Source organism: Gobio gobio (genome assembly GCF_949357685.1).
Source record: "Gobio gobio genome assembly, chromosome: 14".
In the NCBI taxonomy this organism is placed as follows: domain Eukaryota; kingdom Metazoa; phylum Chordata; class Actinopteri; order Cypriniformes; family Gobionidae; genus Gobio; species Gobio gobio.
The window spans coordinates 40,559,191-40,579,190 of record NC_137107.1 but is presented as its reverse complement, the minus strand read 5'-3'; the positions used below and the strand labels follow the sequence as shown (position 1 = coordinate 40,579,190).

The following is a 20,000-nucleotide window of genomic DNA, read 5'->3' as shown; positions in this document are numbered from 1 at the left end:
CAGTCTGCCGTGTTTTCACGTCACGTTTTAGTATCGCCTCAGCTCGCTCAGAACCTCGCCGGAGGTGATACGAAAAAAAAGTACCTGGAAGCAGGTACATGTATAACATTTATACAGTAGAAAACCAAACAAAGGCGAGTCGAGGCGAGCTGGTACTGTGTAGTGGAAAAGTGCCAAAAGCTAGCTTGTCCAAAATGGCCTACCCTACCTTTTAAAGCCTGGGTGACACCAAGCCGACGTGAAACTAGTAGTCTCGCGTAGCCTGACGTCAGAAGGTCTGGACTCTATCGCAGCTTCCATTGATCAAGGACCACCCAAGAGGACGTTTGACTGACATTTAACGCAACCAATCACAGTTCTTTTTGTGCTGCAAATTAAAGGCACAATATGTACGATTTTTGGATTAAAATATCCAAAAACCAGTAGAACAAAGTTATATATTTTGTTCACTTGTGTATTTACACTATCCCAAATGTTTCCAACAATCTTTAAATCCAGTGAAATCGGCCATTTTAACCAGTGTCAATGACGTCATATCCACGTTAGCTAATTTCCATAAAAACCATGGAAACACCAAAAGGTGCTTTAATATTATGTGTTTTATTAGACAGGTGAGCAAATGTTTGAATACTTTTATTGACAGAAAACTGATCATCGTTATATTGCTATATAACACGGTTAGCCGAGAGCTGTGGGAATGGAGCGAGGCCGGTGGCGCGAGTGCTAATGAGCATCACCTGTGTGCCACACCGGTCTTTCGAGTCTCATGGATGAGCTCCGGAAGGATAAAAGGAGGAGTGACAACAGTGCAAGACGAGAGAGGACCAGACTTGGACTTTATTTTGTTGATTTATGTTTACAGTGCATTCGGAAAGACTTACCTTTTTCCACATTGTTATATTACAGCCTTATTCCAAAATGAATTACATTCATTTTCCTCAAAATTCTACAAACAATACCCCATAATGACAATGTGAAAGAGGTTTGTTTGAAATCCTTGCAAATTTATTGAAAAAAAAAAAACATGTACATAAGTTTTCAAAGCCTTTGCTCAATACTTTGTTGAAGCACCTTTGACACCAATTACAGCCTCAAGTCTTTTTGAGTATGATGCTAAACGCATGGCACACCTATTTTTGGACAGTTTCTCCCATTCTTCTTTGCAGGACCTCTCAAGCTCCATCAGGTTAGATGGGGAGCATCAGTGCACAGCCATTTTCAGATCTCTCCAGAGATGTTCAATTGGGTCTGAGCTCGGGCTGGGCCACTCAAGGACATTCACAGAGTTGTCCCATAGCCATACCTTTGTTATCTAGGCTGTGTGCTTAGGGTCTTTGTCCTGTTGGAAGATGAACCTTTGCCCAAGTCTTTACCTCGATCCTGACTAGTCTCCCAGTTCCTGCCGCTGAAAAACCTCCCCACAGCATGATGCTGCCACCACCATACTTCACTGTAGGGATGATATTGGCCAGGTGATGAGCGGTGCCTGGTTTCCTCCAGACATGACGCTTGCCATTCAGGCTAAAGAGTTCAATCTTTGTTTCATCAGACCAGAGAATCTTGTTTTTCATGGTCTGAGAGTCCTTCAGGCAGGCTGCCATGTGCCTTTTACTAAGTGGCTTCCTTCTGGCCACTCTACCATACAGGCCTGATTGGTGGAGTGCTGCAGAGATGGTTGTTCTTCTGGAAGGTTCTCCTCTCTCCACAGAGAAACGCTGGAGCTCTGTCAGAGTGACCATCCGGGCTTTTGGTCACCTCCCTGACTAATGCCCTTCTCCCCTGAACTCTCAGTTTGGCCGGATGGCCAGCTATAGGAAGAGGCCTGGTGGTTCCAAACTTCTTCCATTTAAATTAGATGGAGGCCACTGTGCTCATTGGGACCTTCAATGCTGCAGAACTTTTTCTGTACCCTTCACCAGATCTGTGCCTCGATACTGTGTCTCGGAGGTCTACAGACAATTCCTTGGACTTCATGGCTTGGTTTGTGCTCTGACATGCTGTGGGATTGTGAGACTTTATATATAGACGAGTGTGCCTTTCCAAATCATAATTATTTTCTTAATTTATTTTATCAATCAAGTTGTAGAAACATCTCAAGGATGATCATTGGAAACGGGATGCGCCTGAGCTCAATTTTGAGTGTCATGGCAAAGGATGTGAATACTTATGTATAAAATAAATTTGCAAATATTTCAAACAAACCTTATTCACGTTGTCATAATGGGGTATTGTTAGTAGAATTTTGAGGAAAATAATTAATTTAATCAATTTTGGAATAAGGCTGTAACATAAACTGGAAAAAGTGGAGCGCTGTGAATACTTTCCGGATGCACTGTTTATGCGGCAGTCGTCCGTGAGAGGCTGCCGCTTTACTTTACTTTCGTTTTGTTATTTATTTTATTATAGTTTTTGCAATGAACGTTCGCCGGTTCTCATCTCCTTCTTCCCTAAACTTTAAACAGTTAGACTATTTTCTTCCTGATTTATTGCAAGTAACATGTTTGTACCATGCCTCAGAGACAACCCTATTTTGTCAAGTGGCTAACATAGCATAATCAGAAAGATCTTTATTTGTATTAACAGTAATACAGCATTTTCTCCACCATACAATATACAATTAACTGCATGCTATTTAGCAACACGTCATCCAGTGTTATTAAAATTATATTCTAATAATGATCTAGTCATCAAAACTATTGATGACTCATCCTGAACTACGCATAATTTTGTCCAATCAAATGTGACGAGAATGCCCTCCCACTAATACCACCTCCAACCAAATAGCATCACGGCTAATTTTTTTATCACAGCTGAGAAATAACAGTAGCATTTCTTAAGATTTACTTGCAGATTTGTCCTTTCCTTTCTGTGAAGAAACTAAGGTAGGATTGGTTAGTAACATTTAAATATTAGTGAAGGTTCAACTGCTTTGGTTAGTCTGCTTCATGGCTAGTAACTAACTAGCATGACATTTCCTATATATTCTAGTCATGATGTTTGACATATACAGGATACAGGAAGGAACCTTAGAACTCGATTAGAGATAAAGATAAAATACCTGTATGATATTACACTGGACCCACATTGGACCAGCGGTTTGGAAAATGGATGGATGGATGATTCAGCTGTGGGCGCCATCTGCTGGTCAGACGCAGGAATTCGTTCAGCTGAACGTCACAGTGCATTATGGGTATTCTCCAAGTCTTTGAGCGTACATCAGTTGTACACTGGTTATTGCGGTGCATTGTGGGATTGACTGAGTGCACTCAATAACGGACATGGCTGTCCCCTCAAATACTGCCCTATTTAAGGGCATTTCAGGACGTTTTCAGACACAGGCCTACAGTGAGCTACTAAATTGTTAACAATATTATATGCAAAGGATAGCATTATTTCAACTTATTTTTAAAATAATCACGTTTAACAGACGAATTCAAGGTGAAAAACTACATTACCCATGATTCTGCAAAAACAAATCTCAAGCAAATCGAGCCAAAAGTACTTAAAATTTTTCTGTAATTAACATTATTTCAATTAATAGTTTTATGTGTATTCATAGTTTTTATTTTGATTATGTCGTTTTCAATGCTTCGTGAGATTGCCTCATTTAAAGCTGTTATGCACATCTTTTTGTCCGATTTTCAAATACTTTTTTGCCTCAAATCAACATTGGTAATGTTGTAATTCACCCGACAGCTGGTTGGTTTGGTTCAAATCTTATAACTCTTAAACCATTTATCTTAAATTGGTTCGATTCTTAATGTCGTCAGGAAACGACTGAGGTGCCCTTAAGCAAGGCATCTAACCCCCAGTTGCTCCCTGGGCGCCACAGCAAAATGGCTGCCCAGTGCTCCGGGTGTGTGTGTCTACGGTTTGCAGCGTGTGTGTGTTTATGTTCAATACTCGCCACTTCTAGTGTGTGCACTAACTTGGATGGGTTAAATGCTGAGGACAAATTCGTGAGTTACCATACTTGGCCTTCCCATGTCATTTTCACTTTCATAGACTTTTTTATTGGAAAAATTGAATGGGAAAACCCAAGGCTGCTGAAAAAGAGGACGGACACAATTCCAGACCATTAGCATCATCACAGAAGTGAAGTTATTCTTGCAAGGTAATAGTAGATAAATATTTGTGTGGCTAAATACCCAACTGTATATCAGTCCGATCTATCAAAACGCATTAACTGACTAAGCCCTCTGATAACTCTGTCGAATTTCCTTAGAACTGGATATGGGTCTGTGATTTATCTGACCCTATATTCTCTTCATGAATTGAAAATGAAACCTAAGGAGAATTACAGGAAGACTTTTGCCATTGAGAGGGAGAAAAAAAAATGATCGTGTAAATTGTGTAATTGTGTAAATCTCAGATGTCAAAATTTGCAGAGTTGCCTTTAAGTGCTGAATATAGAAGTCTTTGTCTCTTTTTGACTTGCGAGCAGAATTTTGAATGTCCACTTGAACTAATTTAGATGCCCATGACCTTGTTCACTCTTCATTCACTTTTCTTTCCTCTCTCTCTCTCTGTCCTTTTCTCTATCACAATCTGTTATGATGGAGTAGTTTGGATAAACCAAACAATACGACATATTTAGCAAACTTAGAGAGTCAGATATCCTGAATCATCATAATAGAGTTCTATATGTAAGTTCTAAGTGAAGATCCTGTTTCCTGTGCCAGGCTCCGCCCCTTCCTGCGGGGAGAAATCTTGACTGTTTTTAGCACAAGCTTTTCTCTTCCTTAGTCTAATTCTCCCACTCCATTCTTAAAAAGAAAACTTACGTCCTATCCTCTCATGTGCCATTTTGATTGGTGACTAATTTTCATAAAAATACACAAACAAAAATATCTTAAACCTCTCCACAGCTACAATCAAGCAGTTTCATATCTTAAAAAATATTAAAATCATTTAATAAAAATAAAAACAATGCTCAAAAAGCCTTAAAGCGCATGCACCACGACTATGAAAAGCCACGATCAATGGAGCTCCGAAATTATGATTCATCATGGCAACAGCACCCAAACAGGGTTTAGATTAAGCAATTTTTACCTAAATTAATTTAGGACATTTAAAGGTGCACTGTGTAAATTTTAGCGCCATCTAGTGGTAAGATTGCGAATTGCAACCGTCCACTGCTCACCCCTCCCTTTTGAAGCGTATAGAGAAGCTACGGTGGCCAAAACAGGACAAAGGTGTCGTCGTCTGATGTAGCGTTCACACCAAATGCGAATAGAGCATCAAAATCGTGTCTACCGTGCCTAGTTGGACGCTTGAACATTTTGAATCCATTCGCTACAGTGAATTGGACGCGCGTATAAATTGAGCATTTGAAGTGAAATAGAGCATCAAAATCGCGTCTAGTTGGACGCTTGAACATTTTGAATCCATTTAGCCACAGTGAATTGGACGTGCGTATAAATTGAGCGTTTGAAGCGAAATAGAGCATCAAAATCGCGTCTAGTTGGACGCTTGAACATTTTGAATCCATTTAGCCACAGTGAATTGGACGTGCGTATAAATTGAGCGTTTGAAGCGAAATAGAGCATCAAAATCGCGTCTAGTTGGACGCTTGAACATTTTGAATACATTTAGCCACAGTGAATTGGACGCGCGTATAAATTGAGTGTTTGAAGCGAAATAGACGCGCGTTCAAGATGCTCCAGAAGAAATATGTCATAAAACACCTCTGCCTCTTTTCATTTTCATTAAAAATATATATTAAACATTAATAACCACACAAATGTGGTCCAGGCAACTCCTACATTATCTTCACTGCATGTGTATTTAAATATCCATAAAAAATTAAGTTATGAAACTTCTCTTTGCCCTCAGTCAAAACGATTTGGCAGACAACAAATTATAGATTCATGACACCAAAGATCGCCCATTAGATCTACACAAGACGAATGATATCTCATGTTTAACCACTACAGGACATCTGAGCCAGCGGCAAATGTCAGAAGGACTAGCCGAGGAAAGGCTGCTGTCGCCGGGGTTAATGAGCGCTGAGCGCCCGGTGATCGCCTGGATCTCACAACTCCAAAAACACAAGATTGTTTTTTTTAAATAGGCGCTCTCTTTACGTATAAATAAACCACAGATTTGAGCTTCAAACAACTACATTCTCACCTGAAAAAGACTTAAAACTACATTTTGTGACACAATGGTAGTATTTTTAAATGATGCAGGATTTCTCATCACGTCACTTTACCACGTTACAGCAGCAAGCAGGCTCCTGATTGGTTAACGTGGCGCGAATTGACGGCAAAGTTCAGATTTTTGAACTCTGGCGTCAGACGCGAATTCGCTTCAAATGCATGAATGCACAAAAAGCACCACTCGCGCATAACGCGCAAGACACTCAATGTGCATCATTTGCACAAACTGGACGCGCGAATGAGGTGGAATCGCGTACATCGTGCCGTGCCTTTCCATTGACTTAACATTGAAATCACTCGCTCCTGATGCTCTATTCGCGTTTGGTGTGAATGCAGCATTAGACAGCAGAGAGTAGCTTGCGCTCTGTAAAGCAGTTTGCCTTTTTAGGGCTACTGTAGAAACATGACGGCGCAAAATGGTGACTTCACTGTAAGGGGTATGCACATGTATGTAGATAGAAATGGCTCATTCTAAGGAAAAAAGCAAAACAAAAAAAAACAACAGTTCATTGTGTACGGTCTTTATACACCACTGAAAACATAGATGTGTATTTATATTGCATTTCTGTTCATAGATCCTCATAAATATTACACAATGCACCTTTAAGTAGCTTTTATAAATGTGCCTTAGAAAAAAACATTACTGGTGTGCATCTTGAGACAAAACAATGGCACTGATATATTTTAAGTTATGTCAGTGCAAGTTTTTTTCAGTTAAAATAGCTCAAAAATGCCTTTTAGGCTGGGTAGGTTTAAGGCTTGTCTGTGAAACTGGGGAAAGTGCTGTTGTTGATTTCCACAGAAATAAGATTTATTCTTATAGCTGCATTGGCAGCAGTTGAACTATATATCTTATAAATAAACAATTCTTCCTCTAATTATTAATAATAAAAACTATTTATTGAACATTATTAAACATAATATTGCCTTTGCTGCCATTTTGTAGCAATAGGCCATTCTGTCCATGAGTTGTGGTGATTTTACTATATTTTACAGATATGATGCTTTTAATTACAGTATCAATTAATTGCAGATAAGTCAAATTTTTGGCCTCTCGTGGCGTATTGCCTTATTTACTGTACATGGAACCAGGACAGGACTCGATATCTCATTGGATATTACTACACATCTCTCTTTCAAAAATAACAAATCTCTGTTTTTCACTCACGATTTTGGTCATTTGTGTTAAACACACATACACAGTCATACAGGTTCACTCTGACATGAGTAATCTTATCTGAGCTGAACGTTCGAAACACTCCTGATGGCTCAGATAAGAAAGTAAAACACACGGAGACCTTCACACACTAAGCACTCCTGATGCACACACTGGCACACGTGGCTGTTTTAAGGCTTGTGGTCAGAATTAGTTACAGTATATATGTGTGTGTGTGTGTGTGTGTGTGTGTGTGTGTGTGTGTGTGTGTGTGTGTGTGTGTGTGTGTGTGTGTGTGTGTGTGTGTGTGTGTGTGTGTGTGTGTGTGTGTGTGTGTGTGTGTGTGTGTGTGTGTGTGTGTGTGTGTGTGTGTGTGTGAGAGAGTGAGTGAGTGAGTGAGTGTGTTTGTACATGAATTAGAGCATTTGAAACAATCTGTGTAACAGGCTCAAGGTTTTGAGGGTCTTGGGGTGAAACATTTTACGTCATTGCCTCAGATCTCAGGGCCGGGGCAATGCCTAATGCCACACACACAAACACACGCATTATTACCACACTCACATCACGTCTGTCTGTCTGTCTGTCTGTCTGTCTGTCTGTCTGTCTGTCTGTCTGTCTATCTATCTATCTATCTATCTATCTATCTATCTATCTATCATAGATACATTCTAATTTATTTAAGGACATTTCTGTTATATTGTAAATAGAGTGTATTATATACAGAGTGTATTATATACACCCACCTAAAGGATTATAAGGAACACCATACTAATACTGTGTTTGACCCCCTTTCGCCTTCAGAACTGCCTTAATTCTATGTGGCATTGATTCAACAAGGTGCTGAAAGCATTCTTTAGAAATGTTGGCCCATATTGATAGGATAGCATCTTGCAGTTGATGGAGATTTGTGGGATGCACATCCAGGGCACGAATCTCCCATTCCACCACATCCCAAAGATGCTCTATTGGGTTGAGATATGGTGACTGTGGGGGCCAGTTTAGTACAGAGTCGGAGGACAGGCCCGTAAGTGGATCAAGCACAAATGATGAACACCTGTCTCCTGTTGCAGTAATTGGCGTGGAGACAGTATATAGACTCTCTCGGGAGGAAACGAGGACAGAGTGAGAGAGAGCTGGAGACGGAGTGACAGACTGGGACTCGGCTGGCACAAAAGCAGAGAGGAACTGCTGGGAAGGAAACCGACGATTGAGATTGAGAATTTATGAGAGACGTTTTGTTTGTGCGACGTGCACAGTGTTGTAACCTGAGTGAATTGAGTTATTAAAACCAGTTACGAGTCCCAGTAAGCCGACCCCTTTGTCTTCTTCCTTACCGTCACACAAACTTTACTACAGTGGTCATAAAGGGATGGACATGGTCAGAAACAATGCTCAGGTAGGCCGTGGCATTTAAACGATGCCCAATTGGCACTAAGGGGCCTAAAGTGTGCCAAGAAAACATCCCCCACACCATTACACCACCACCACCGGCCTGCACAGTGGTAACAAGGCATGATGGATCCATATTCTCATTCTGTTTACGCCAAATTCTGACTCTACCATCTGAATGTCTCAACAGAAATCGAGACTCATCGGACCAGGCAACATTTTTCCAGTCTTCAACTGTCCAATTTTGGTGAGCTCGTGCAAATTGTAGCCTCTTTTTCCTATTTGTAGTGGAGATGAGTGGTACCCGGTGGGGTCTTCTGCTGTTGTAGCCCATCCGCCTCAAGGTTGTACGTGTTGTGGCTTCACAAATGCTTTGCTGCATTCCTCGGTTGTAACGAGTGGTTATTTCAGTCAAAGTTGCTCTTCTATCAGCTTGAATCAGTCGGCCCATTCTCCTCTGACCTCTAGCATCAACAAGGCATTTTCGCGCACAGGACTGCCGCATACTGGATGTTTCTCCCTTTTCACACCATTCTTTGTAAACCCTAGAAATGGCTGTGCGTGAAAATCCCAGTAACTGAGCAGATTGTGAAATACTCAGACCGGCCCGTCTGGCACCAACAACCATGCCATGCTCAAAATTGCTTAAATCACCTTTCTTTCCCATTCTGACATTCAGTTTGGAGTTCAGGAGATTGTCTTGACCAGGACCACACCCCTAAATATATTGAAGCAACTGCCATGTGATTTGTTGATTAGATAATTGCATTAATGAGAAATTGAACAGGTGTTCCTAATAATCCTTTAGGTGAGTGTATATACTGTATATATATTATATATTACGCAGTAATATATTAGATATTTCATATCATATTTTAAATAACTTTCATAAAAAAACAACCATCCAATACAATGCTTATCATATCTTCAAGTAGCCTAGTAAGTCTGGTGGGGGTCGTGGAGCTGGAGAGGGTGTAACCAATCAATGGCAGTCATAACAATCCATGGGGGAGTGGAGGGTGGGAGGAGCCAGGGGGAGCCAGAGGAGCCAGTTGGAAACCCAGAGTCTAGCAAGGATGATGCCCCATGGTGGAGTCAAGGGAGGGAGGAGCCATGGTGTTGATTTCCTCGAAGAAGCCATGGGGTCGACGGGTGGAGAGGGAGCCCAGAGAGCAGGTGGACCAGTATGACAGGCCACGAAGGAACAGTTGCGGCGACCCTGGAACCAGGGTACCGGAGGGCTGAGATGGAGCCGGAGCGACTGAGGGCCGGAGCCAGACGGAGAGAGAAAACGCAGCGGATGGCTCGCATGTCCATGGCGCACAGGTGAAGCAACATCTGAACGAGGTGGAGCCAGAGGGTCGAGGGAGCCCGGTGGAGCTGTATGTTTGATTGTCCCAGGTGGAGCCAGGGGAAGGAGGAGCCAAGGCAGAGTAGTCTGGACCATGGGCTGAGGGGGAGTGACTGGATCAGCGGGAACACCTTCGTCCAGGAGGAGCTGGATGCCAGAACCCTGCTAACCCTACGTGGATCCACACAACAGAGAGGGGGCAGTGGAGTAGTGGGGGGCTGACAGGAGACAGTGGAGACTAGGCAGAGGAACTGACTGAAGTTTGAAGAGGAGGTGGGAGAGACGCAGGAGAAAACTGGACAGGACCAGCGGGGACAGGAGAGACAGGGTAACATCCTCTTCATACAAATCATTAAATAGTTCAGAGGCCAGCGGCAGCTCACCCTCAATGCCTGGAGTGTGGGCATGGCTCCTTTCCATCCCCTCGAACTCCACAAGGACTCCCACAATAATGGAGGATGTTGCCGGCTCACACACTTGGTCAGACATCTTGTGAGGCTCAGGCTCTAGGGCGATGGCTTGCCCCACCATATTCTCCAGCATGGGCTCATGCATCGTGGCAGGCTTCAGCTCACTGTCTGCGGTGGGCTCATGCAAACGCTCCATGCAGCAGGGTGATGGCAGACTGGACTCTGGATTTGGAGCGGGGCTGGTGACCACGTCCTCAATAGTGCAGATAGTGAACGGCAAATCATTGTTCACCAGCACCCACTCCACAAATTCGGCGAATGTTCCAAGAAGACAGACGCTGGGCAGGTGAGCCTTTGTGCGTTTGTTTAAGCTGGCATAGAAAAAGGAGCAATCAGGATAGTTGGTAAGCCTCGCCAGATGTAGAAATCCATAGGTGTGGTCCTCAAGGCACTGCTCTTACAAGGCACACCCAAGGAAAAACAGAAAATACACATGTCAATTGGGATATTACTTGTACTTGACATTACCTCCCCTACCCTTTAAACACTTTATTTTCACTATTAACTAACACTTTATTTCTTTATATCACTTTTCAAATATTTTCTTCATTTTTATTTCAAATAAACGCTACTCTGAGCTGATATGCAATGGGAAAAGGGAGAAGGAGGAGTTCGGTAAAGGGTGGATTCAAACTTAGGTTGGTCACGTGAAAAGCTAACCCAGGTGGGCGGAGTTAGTGTAAATAGCTTCTGCCATCAAGGCGGACTATTTGCACTTGGTGTAAATAGACACTGAATTTATATTTTACACTTTGATCCCATATCAAACATTCACTATCATTCATTCTACTATCGTTAATTAAAAGGAACACTTTACTTTTTTTGAAAATAGGCTCATTTTCCAACTCCCCTTGACAGGGTCGTAGTAAAGTTAAACAGTTGAGTTTTACCGTTTTCGAATCTATTCTGCTGATCTCCGGATCTGGCAGTAGAACATTTAGCATAGCTTAGCATAGATCATTGAATCTGATTAGACCGTTAGCCTCTCGCTCAAAAATTACCAAAGAGTTTCAATATTTTTCCTATTTAATACTTGACTCTTCTGTAGTACATCGTGTACTAAGACTGACGGAAAATGTAAAGTTGCGATTTTCTAGACCGATATGGCTAGGAACTATTCTCTCATTCCTGCATAATAATCAAGGAACTTTGCTGCCATACCATGCCAAAAATCGCAACTTTTAATTTTCCGTCGGTCTTAGTCAGTCTTGGTGGTTGAGGAGAGACCCCTGACATAGTTGTAAAGCGTTTTGGGTGTACAGTACATAAGTACATACAGTACATATGAAAGTGCTATATAAATGCCTCATTCATTCCTTCATTCATTAGTACACGATAAGAGTCAAGTATTAAATAGGAAAAATATAGAAACTCTTTGGCATTTTTAAGAGAAATGCTAATGGTCTAATCAGATTCAATGATCTATGCTAAGCTATGCTAAAAATGCTACCGCCAGACCCAGAGATTGGCTGAATGGATTCGAAAACGGTAAAACTCTAGGGGAGTTTTCAAATTTTCAAAAAAAGTGTGTTCCTTTAATTAAAGGTGTCATGAACTGGCTTTTTTTATGTTTTACTGTTGTCTGAGGTCAACTTATGAGGTTCGCATGGTTTTTACATTCAGAAACATCATAATGAATAAGTAATTGGCTATTTTCTGCCTTGGTTTTGAGGCTCTCTGAAAAACGCTCGGTTTTGATGGGCGTGCCGCACTGAAGACTTGGAAGTAAACGCCCACGGCTAGGATTGGATAAGATTTGCATATTTAATGAGCTTCAGCTCCTCTCAGTACATGTGGGAATAGTTTTGAAAGCATCTGGAGAAACGCTCACAGGACTCGCAAAATATCTTTATCAAACAAACACAAAGATTCATCTCTCATCCACCCGCGATTGATTAGAATGTTGTCGCCCGATCAGTGAATATAACCGCGAACCGTACACACATACACACACACACACACACACACACAAGTGCACCCGTGGAAGAAAGAATGTAATTTCACTATTTAAGATAGCCCGTCGGCAGGCTGAAAAACACATAGCCCCGGGGACGTTGGGCTTTTAAAAAAGTCAAGTCCGAGCCCTGGCCCATAACGTTCCAAGTCCGAGTATGACCATGATTGAAGCAATAACACTTCAAATAAAGGATTCTCCAGCCTGTGACCGCGTGCTAAGGTATGTAATCAATAGATTTCAAACGATCTGTAACAATGCACGTGAGCTGGAACCGGCATGTTTATTGCTCTGTAGCGCGACCCGTTTAGCTCCACGAGTCGGTGGGCGGGCTTGAGGCAGTGCTTCTGCATCCTATTATGTCAGTGGTCGACATTTTCTGAGATTTCTCGTTTTCTGGGCCTGGTGTCAATAAAAGCTTTTCTTTGACTAACAAGGAAGTTTTCAGCTCTGAAACTTACAGGATATACTTATATCACGATGAACTTTTATATATCAATGGTTCAAGGGAAAGTTGATTTCTCAATTCATCACCCCTTTAACAAACTTAATTGTATGTGGAAATCTCTAAATGAGCTGGCTTTGTTCAAAAAACAGTGTGTGAATGAACCTGACATTAGGTTACATCAACAAAACCAAGTAATTTTTAAAGATCAGATTGAGTCCATCCGTTTTTTTTATTTTTTATATTGTGTAAACAAAGACTAGTTTACCATTCTGTGAGAATAAAATGCTTTGCATTTGCGTGACGCATATATGATGGAGTGACAAGATCCTGCTATTATAGACCTATATACTTAACACACTTGACATGAGTAAGTGTGCATATTTGAAAAGCAATCTTCAGAAGTGTGGTGTAGAGAAAATATGTACGGGTGAAGGACAGATAAGAATAGAGACCACCATGATCACACACACACACATATTTAGTTGATCCTGGAACAACATGTCTGTCTGAAAATGTAGTCCTAACCATATCCCTACCTCTAAACCTACCCATAAATTATCCCTAAAATCAAAGGGAAATTAAATGAGAATAACACTGATGTAGAAGCCCCAAACCCTTGTTGTAAGACTAAATTTGACATAAACTATAGGGTTAGGGTTAGTCGGATTGGTTGGGCTAATCTGATTGGTTGATTGGAATGTTCGAACATGTTGCACTTGGTGAAATCATGTTCACCTACACACACCCTCGTATACACTGCAACACAATTACACTTCGGCAAGAGTGTTGAGTATATTATTGACCAATATATACATGGATAGGAATCATTTTTGTGTAACCCCGGCATCCTGGCCAAATTTGCCCATTGGCCTCTATCCATTATAGCCTCCTAATCATCCCAATATACTGATTGGCTTCATCACTCTGTCTCCTCTCCACCAATCAGCTTGTGTGTGGTGGGCGTTCTGGTGCAATATGGCGGCCATCGCATCATCCAGGTGGATGCTGGTGGTGGTTGAGGAGATTCCCCCCTTCAATGTAAAGCGCTTTGAGTACCCATGAAAAGCTCTATATAAATGTAACAAATTATTATTATTATATTAAACTGTCAATTTCCTGATCTCACTTTTAGCGGGGTGCACTAAGTGTGGCCAGTGTGGAAGGAAATACTTATTTGCCCCCCCTCCCCCTAATTCTCATTCTTTTTCTTTTCTTCATCTATTCATCTTTTATCCTGAAATATCATTTTAATTCAACTTTAGTTGAATCATGTCGGTGGAAAGGCCACGAAGGTCAAAGACTACAAAGAGTCTTTTGAATGTCTCTTTATCCCCCTTTTTCTCCTCTCTTTTAAAAATAAAATCAGGTGCGATGTTCAGGTCTTATGTGAGCTAGAAGTGACAACTCCATTGGACGTTCGGGATTTCGACCTTGTCAGAGTTCTTTTGTTGTGGCGCACAAAGTCTCTCTTTTTTTTTTTTTTTTGCTTAAATGGTTGTTTAAATTTTCCGGAACAATATTTTGATGGACAGACTATACTATAGATAAAAATATCTATCAGAGATGAACATCCATCACGTCAGTGAATGGGAACCATGTGTCGTGCATGACAGAACAATAACAACCAATTCTTTTGGCTTTTATTCATATTTTTCAGACTGTCTCTGCTTTAGGTGGTGGTGTCTTAGATCCTTTTTAATGTGATAATAAATGGCCAATAAAATAATATTGATGTTTTTTTAATATTGATATATGATCCAAATGTAATAATTATATATATTGTATACACACAACAACGCATATATATTTATTTATATATAATTACATTTTTATGCACTAAACAATATAAAGTAAACTATGCCAAAGCATTCTGGTTCTGTGCAAATGTTTGGGTGTGGCTAATATTTATATATTAAATTATAGTAATGTGCCAAACACAATAATAATGTAAAAACATTTTTTTTTGTTTTTTTGTTTGGAGCTATGGTACCACATTTTTGGATGTGTAGCATAGTCCATAGAGATACACAATAATATATTATAGAATTGTAATGATGTTATGCTTTAATATAGAATAGATAGGCCTAAATATGCTGATAAAATGATATTTAAAATATTAATATTTTCAATAAATAAAATATTTTATTCTAATAATATAGTAAAATTAAAAAATCAAATGTTCAATTAACAATTTTGCTATTTATTTATTCATTCATTCATTCATTCATTCATTAAAGGATACACCAGCTTCAATATTCACAGTTGTAATATTTACACCAGGGATTTTCTGGGAATTTTTTTTTTTTTTTTCATCTGCGGGGAGGGGTTATATTTTGGCTGACAAACGGAAGTCAAGAACAGGGAAACAAAGCGAAAGAATTTCAGGTCTAATTGAAACAATTAGTCCTGCAGTCAGATTCATGCGATTATTTCTATCAAACGGTGACATATGACCTATGCTTTAGTTCGGAATCTGTTCTGGCACTCACCCACTGATCTGTGCTACTCAAATGTTTCCTGAAGTGTATTAATTAATATGCTAATGAGAAATTAAAGTGTGCCCGTCAGCTATTGTATTTATTGTTCCACGTGTCTTTGATGGAGAACGAGAGAGCGCGCGCGCTCGCGGGAGAAAGGTCTTCAGCACCTCTGCGCGTTCTTTCGTGTTCGTTATTGATTAAGTAGCACAATGACTGATGGGAAATGCGCCATATGGAGACACTCGTGTGCAGGAGTCACAGAATGAAAGGTGTGTGTGTGTGTGTGTGTGTGTGTGTGTGTGTGTGTGTGTGTGTGTGTGTGTGTGTGTGCGTGTGCGTGTGTGCGAGCGTGTGTGTGCGGTTAGAATAACAACCAATGCCGATTGCTTCATTAAAAATAAATAGCATACTTCAAATATTTAAAGTTAGGAATTGAGGTAGGCTGTTAATAGCTATAGCGCGGAACGGTTTGATCAGTGTGAAAACAACATGCAAACATGCGGTCTGTGATTCAAGGGACACTTTATCTTTTGACAATTAAATAAATATGTAGATAAAATGTGGAGAAATAAGGGGCATTCTCTAATTTTCTGACTCCACGAATAATATTGAATTAAAAACATTTCCTCCATTTAAATCAAAATGTTTTACTTGTGAGGTTTTTTTTGCGTTTGACATTCAGGCAAAAAAAAGGCAGGCCTTTAGCATCATTATAACCCTGTGATAGTTCACTGTCTTTATAATGGCTATCTCTCTTTTTTTCGTTTTATTTTTATTGTTTGAATGTGGATGTAATGTAATCAGAGGTCGTCCGTGGCTCTAGCTACTGCGAAAGAAACAGTTATTGGGATTTATTAACCGATTATGATTACGAGGATGATGATAAAAAGCATTTTAATCAACTGGTAGGCCTATACCATAAAATGATAAACGGGGTCCATCAGAAAATTGTGCTTTAAATGTTTGTTTGTTTTTTGTAAGTCTGCATTCAATCTCAACGATTGCATGACGGCTCATGTAAATCAAAGGACATTTATAATGGACAATATTTGATTTAAGAATTGAACTGTGCGTGACAGCCATCAGATCAAAGTCTGTCATTGGGCTGCTCGTGTATTTAATTCACTGGCTTTTGAATATGTCACGTGGGACGTTTAATGGCAAAAATGGTTCCATGAAGAACCTTTAACATTCATGGAACCTTTAAATAGGCCTACACAAAAGGTTCTGTATAGCCTAGTGAAAATATGTTTTAATATTCTTCACACTACATAAAATGGTTATTTTAAGAACTGTTCACTGAACAGATATTTGAGGAATTGTTCTTCCGCCATCGCTGCGGGGGAAAAAAACATGTTGGAACATATTTTTAAGAGCAATTTTATGAATAACGATTAATAATGAATAAATGTAGAGTGCATTAAGAAGTATTTGTGCACATAATGCTTTTTATTTGAGCTAAAAGCATATTTATAACAACAAAAATAATGTCAGCACGTTAATTTGCTAAGTGTAGGTAGATGGCTTCATATAAGAGTTAATTTTAATGATCAGGAATTATTCAGAGAGTTTATTTGAACTAAAATGTGTTCCTGTCTCCTCCCCATCGTCAGTAGGCTACCTGTTGCAGATAGGCGCTTCTTCCTGTCGCTCATTGACTCCTTTTTGTATGTGTGTGTGTGCGCGCGCGCGCGAGTGAATATGAGGGCATGTCTACTGTGTGAACGCACGAGGCCAAACACTAATAAAGAGCTGCTGCCCTCGCGCTGTCCTCGCAGACACCACACAGGTTTTTACCGGGGAAACACGCAACTGAGTGAACCGGCAGGATCGCGCGGGTGTCGCGGCTCTAGTGATTACATTCCTCGCGCAGAGACGAGCAGCACTAAAGCACCGCAGAGGAGCAGGACAGAGTCACTGACAGGTAACAGAGAGTTCACTTCACCATCACATGCTTTCGTTTCGTTGATTTCGACCCATTTACATTCATTGATTATTCTATTAGCAAACTAATATTTTCATATCACGCAATCATGTTTATGACAACATCTGTAAGGGCCTATAATGTATTGATATTTAACTAATAGCTACTACAAATAGGCGCATGGCATTATTGAATTCAATGTATTAAATGATACCGATGTAATATTTTCTCATTAATTTAACTTTATGTGATTTTATAGCTACACATTCACTGTTAATAAAATCAGGCAATTCCATCCTGTTAAAATGTCAACTATAATAAAATATGTGAGCCTGGGCCACAAAACAGTCATAAGTCGCACGGGTAGCCTATATATTTGTGGCAATAGTCAACAATAGCCTACATCGTATGGGTCAAAATTATAGATTTTTCTTTTATGCCAAAAATCATTGGGATATTAAGCAAAGATCATGTTCCATGAAGATATTTTGTAAATATCCTACTGTAAATATATAAAAAAAAATTATTAGTAGTAGTAATATGCATTGCTAAGCACTTCATTTGGACACATTTAAAGGCGATTTTCTCAATATTTAGATTTTTTTTGCACCCTCAGATTATCAAACAGTTGTATCTCGGCCAAATATTGTCCTATCTCAGGTTTTGTGGTCCAGGGTCACATATTTAAATGCACTTGGAATTATCAATGAAAGGAAATGCTTTATTAGATACAGGCCTTTTGAATGCGAACATTTCAAGGCCTTATTATGCAATTCGTTCTTTTGATATCACTTTAAAATAAAGGCTCCAATTAGAATCCAAAGGTTTTACAATCTATTTTTTAAATGATTCCATCCAGAGTTCCGTGGAAACCCATCGATGTTCTGGTACAGAGATGAGCAGTGTAATGTAAAATTTTTAATTTCCAAAGAACCATAATAACAACGTTTATGATAAGAAGAAGCTGTTTTGCTGAACCACTGAAAAAACTATACTTTAGCAGTGTGTGTTTATTTGTGTGTGTGTGTGTGTGTGTGTGTGTGTGCGTGCGCAGGCGCTCGGCGGGGCGGGATGGACTACAGTTATGATACGGACCTGGAAGAGTTGTGTCCGGTGTGTGGGGATAAAGTTTCTGGCTATCATTATGGTTTATTAACCTGCGAGAGCTGCAAGGTATTAAATCAGCCTAAACAGGCAGTTTAAATCTACTGTGACCTAAAATGTCATTTAGCCTATGTGATGCCATATTGTTTTATTCAAGAAAAAATAATTTGTTTAATCTAAATATTTAATTGAATAGCCTATATTTATATTTTTAAGGCTCATGTGCAGAAACAGCTCTTTAACCGGACAAATGCAGTTTATTTATTTTTTACATTGTATCAAATGTTACCAGATTTTTATTTCATTATTATTTTTTAATATTATTTCGATGTTTCCGTTACTGGATTTAATAATGCATTTGGTCATTTTTAAACTACCAAGGCAATTTATCTAGAATTGCATTCTTAAATAGATTATATAGCCTATTTGTTTTTTTTTGTTTTTTTAACCTTTGACGAATCGTAACAGTATTTTTTTTCTTCTTCATTTTTAAGGGTTTCTTTAAGAGGACCGTACAGAATAACAAACGGTACACATGTGCAGAGAGTCAAGACTGTAAGATTGATAAAACCCAGAGGAAACGGTGTCCATTCTGCCGCTTCCAGAAATGTCTCAACGTCGGGATGCGGCTGGAGGGTGAGCGGAACAGCATATTATTAAGTCTCATATTTCATTTCAAATTTAGTTCAGTTTAGAGAACTGCATCTGAAATGTATAAAGGGTATTTTGGAGGGATTACATTTGTAAATAATTTCGTATAAAATGTTTTTTCTTTATTATGTTGCCTACTATCTTCTTATTATTTGTATTATCTTATTTATTATTAAAATATAGGCTACATGTATGCATTTTATACCCATATCTACAAAGACAGTCTTGTGACAGGATCCACATATTTCCTTATTAAAAAACTAGGCTAATCATATTTTGTAAAGCAGGTTGGTCTGTTTTAAAAACGAATTACAATGTATCTCTCATTAAAGCCGGTTGATTCGTTTCAGACGTAAATGTAGAATCAGAGAAAAGACAAGAGCAAAATTAACAGTTAAAAAAAAATGCAGTGCTTCTTGCAAGGTCGCTGTTATCTGCCTGCACCTTCGCGTTTCCGGGCGCGCGCGCCCGTCGCTTCTGGATCAAGGTTAAGTATTCATTTAAGCGCGGCTCTATTTTAATCAGTCAGGTAGGCCTATCAGGTATTTTTAACTAGTTCGTGAGTTAATAGAAGGACGAATGTTAGAGACACGGACAAGAAGCAACATTCAACTTGTATGGAACACGATCTTTCACTTCTAAAAAAAAAAGATTCCAACAAGAACCAAAAACAGCTTTACAGTTGTACGTCATAGAATAACATTTTAGAGTTCAACAAACACATTATTATTATTTTATTTATTTATCTTTTTTAACAAATATTTTAACCAGCATTTATATATACTGTAGGCTATATATATATATATATATATATATATATATATATATATATATATATATATATATATATATATATATATATATATATATATATATATATATATATATATATATATATATATATATATATAT

General features: G+C 39.3%; 2 protein-coding genes across 2 annotated transcripts in view; one reads left to right on the top strand and one right to left on the bottom strand.

The window, feature by feature from the left end:
• LOC307137479 (uncharacterized protein) overlaps positions 1 to 20,000 on the bottom strand; it is an 890,992-nt gene that overhangs the window by 649,647 nt on the left and 221,345 nt on the right. The window lies entirely within an intron of this gene.
• nr5a1b (nuclear receptor subfamily 5, group A, member 1b) overlaps positions 18,405 to 20,000 on the top strand; it is a gene marked incomplete at both ends in the record, with an annotated part of 18,953 nt that continues 17,357 nt past the window's right edge. Inside the window, 2 exons of the mRNA XM_079834709.1 lie at positions 18,405 to 18,506; positions 18,932 to 19,073. Coding sequence (XP_079690835.1) covers positions 18,405 to 18,506; positions 18,932 to 19,073 — 244 coding nt within the window. The remainder of the gene's footprint in view (positions 18,507 to 18,931; positions 19,074 to 20,000) is intronic.